Here is a 1,688-nt window from a genome sequence, read left to right on the forward strand (position 1 = left end):
GAGGAGCATATGGAGGAGGAGGAGGAGGAGAAGGATGAGGAAGACGAGGAGGAGGAAGATGAAGACAAGGATGAGTATGAGGAGAAGGAAGATGAGGACAAGGAGAAGGATGAGGAGGACGATGAGGACAAGGAAGATGAGGAGGAGAATGAGGACAAGGAGGAGGACAAGGACAAAGAAGAGGATAAGGAGGGGAAGTAGGACATGGATGAGAAGGAGGATGAGGAGGAAGAGAAGGAGCAAGAGAATGAAGAAGAGGACGAGGAGGAGGATGAGGAGGAGAAAGAGGACAAGGAGGAGGACATGGACAAAGGAGGACAAGGAGGGGGAGGAGGATATGGACAAGGAGGAGGATGAGGAGGAAGAGAAGGAGCAAGAGAATGAAGAAGAGGACAAGGAGGAGCACAAGGCTGAGGAGGACATGGATGAGGAGGACAAGGAAGATGAGGATGAGGACAAGGAAGATGAGGATGAGGAAGAGGACGGGGAGGAGGACGAGGAGGATGAGGACGAGAACATGGACGAGGAGGAGGACAAGGAAGATGAGGATGAGGACATGGACAAAGAGGAGGATGAGGAGGAGGACAAGGAAGATGAGGAGGAGGACATGGACAAAGAGGAGGATGAGGAGGAGGACAAGGAAGATGAGGAGGAGGACATGGACAAAGAGGAGGATGAGGAGGAGGACAAGGAAGATGAGGAGGAGGACATGGACAAAGAGGAGGATGAGGAGGAGGACAAGGAAGATGAGGAGGAGGACATGGACAAAGAGGAGGATGAGGAGGAGGACAAGGAAGATGAGGAGGAGGACATGGACAAAGAGGAGGATGAGGAGGAGGACACGGAAGATGAGGAGGACGAGGAGGAGGCAGATGAGGAGGAGGACAAAGAAGATGAGGATGAGGACGAGAAGGAGGGCAAGGAAGATGAGGATGAGGACAAGGAGGAGGACAAGGAAGATGAGGATGAGAACACGGATGAGGAGGAGGACAAGGAAGATGAGGATGAGGACATGGACAAAGAGGGAAGAGGGGGACGACAAGGATGAGGAGGAGCACAAGGAGGAGGATGAGGAGGAAGGCACCCACCTGTGATGACTCCGGGTGCCTGCGCTGCCATCACAGCCTGTGGCAGAGCCCCCAGCGGCTGTGCCAGTGTCAGCGCCGGCGACACCAGCCCAGGGGTGGCCAAGGTGCCCAACACGGCGGCTCCGGCCACGGCCTCCTGTGGACACGGACAGACAGACACAGCTCAGCGCGCACCGACGGCCGAGCACGGGGACACACGGACAGCCAGGGACACACAGACAGCCGGGACACACGGACAGCCAGAGCGACATTCCCAAAGTCTGGGGACACATGGACACCTCAGGGACACAGCCGGGACACACGGACAGCCAGAGCGACATTCCCAGAGCCTGGGGACACATGGACACACTGGGGACACACGGACAGCCAGAGCGACATTCCCAGAGCCTGGGGACACATGGACACACTGGGGACACACGGACAGCCAGAGCGACATTCCCAGAGCCTGGGGACACATGGACACACTGGGGACACACGGACAGCCAGAGCGACATTCCCAGAGCCTGGGGACACATGGACACACTGGGGACACACGGACAGCCAGAGTGACATTCCCAGAGCCTGGGGACACCTCGACACCGAGGACACAAGGACAGCCAG

At 57.3% G+C, this 1,688-nt stretch overlaps 1 protein-coding gene across 1 annotated transcript; it reads left to right on the top strand.

Moving 5' to 3' along the window:
• Positions 1 to 352: 352 nt before the first annotated feature.
• Positions 353 to 917, top strand: LOC103804454 (glutamic acid-rich protein-like; the record flags this gene model as incomplete). The annotated part of the gene is made up of 1 exon (XM_009077067.1): positions 353 to 917. A coding segment is annotated over one exon (565 nt), but the record flags the coding sequence as incomplete, so codon positions are not given.
• Between the last annotated feature and the right edge of the window lie 771 nt (positions 918 to 1,688).

Source organism: Acanthisitta chloris, unplaced genomic scaffold (genome assembly GCF_000695815.1).
Source record: "Acanthisitta chloris isolate BGI_N310 unplaced genomic scaffold, ASM69581v1 scaffold15956, whole genome shotgun sequence".
NCBI lineage: Eukaryota > Metazoa > Chordata > Aves > Passeriformes > Acanthisittidae > Acanthisitta > Acanthisitta chloris.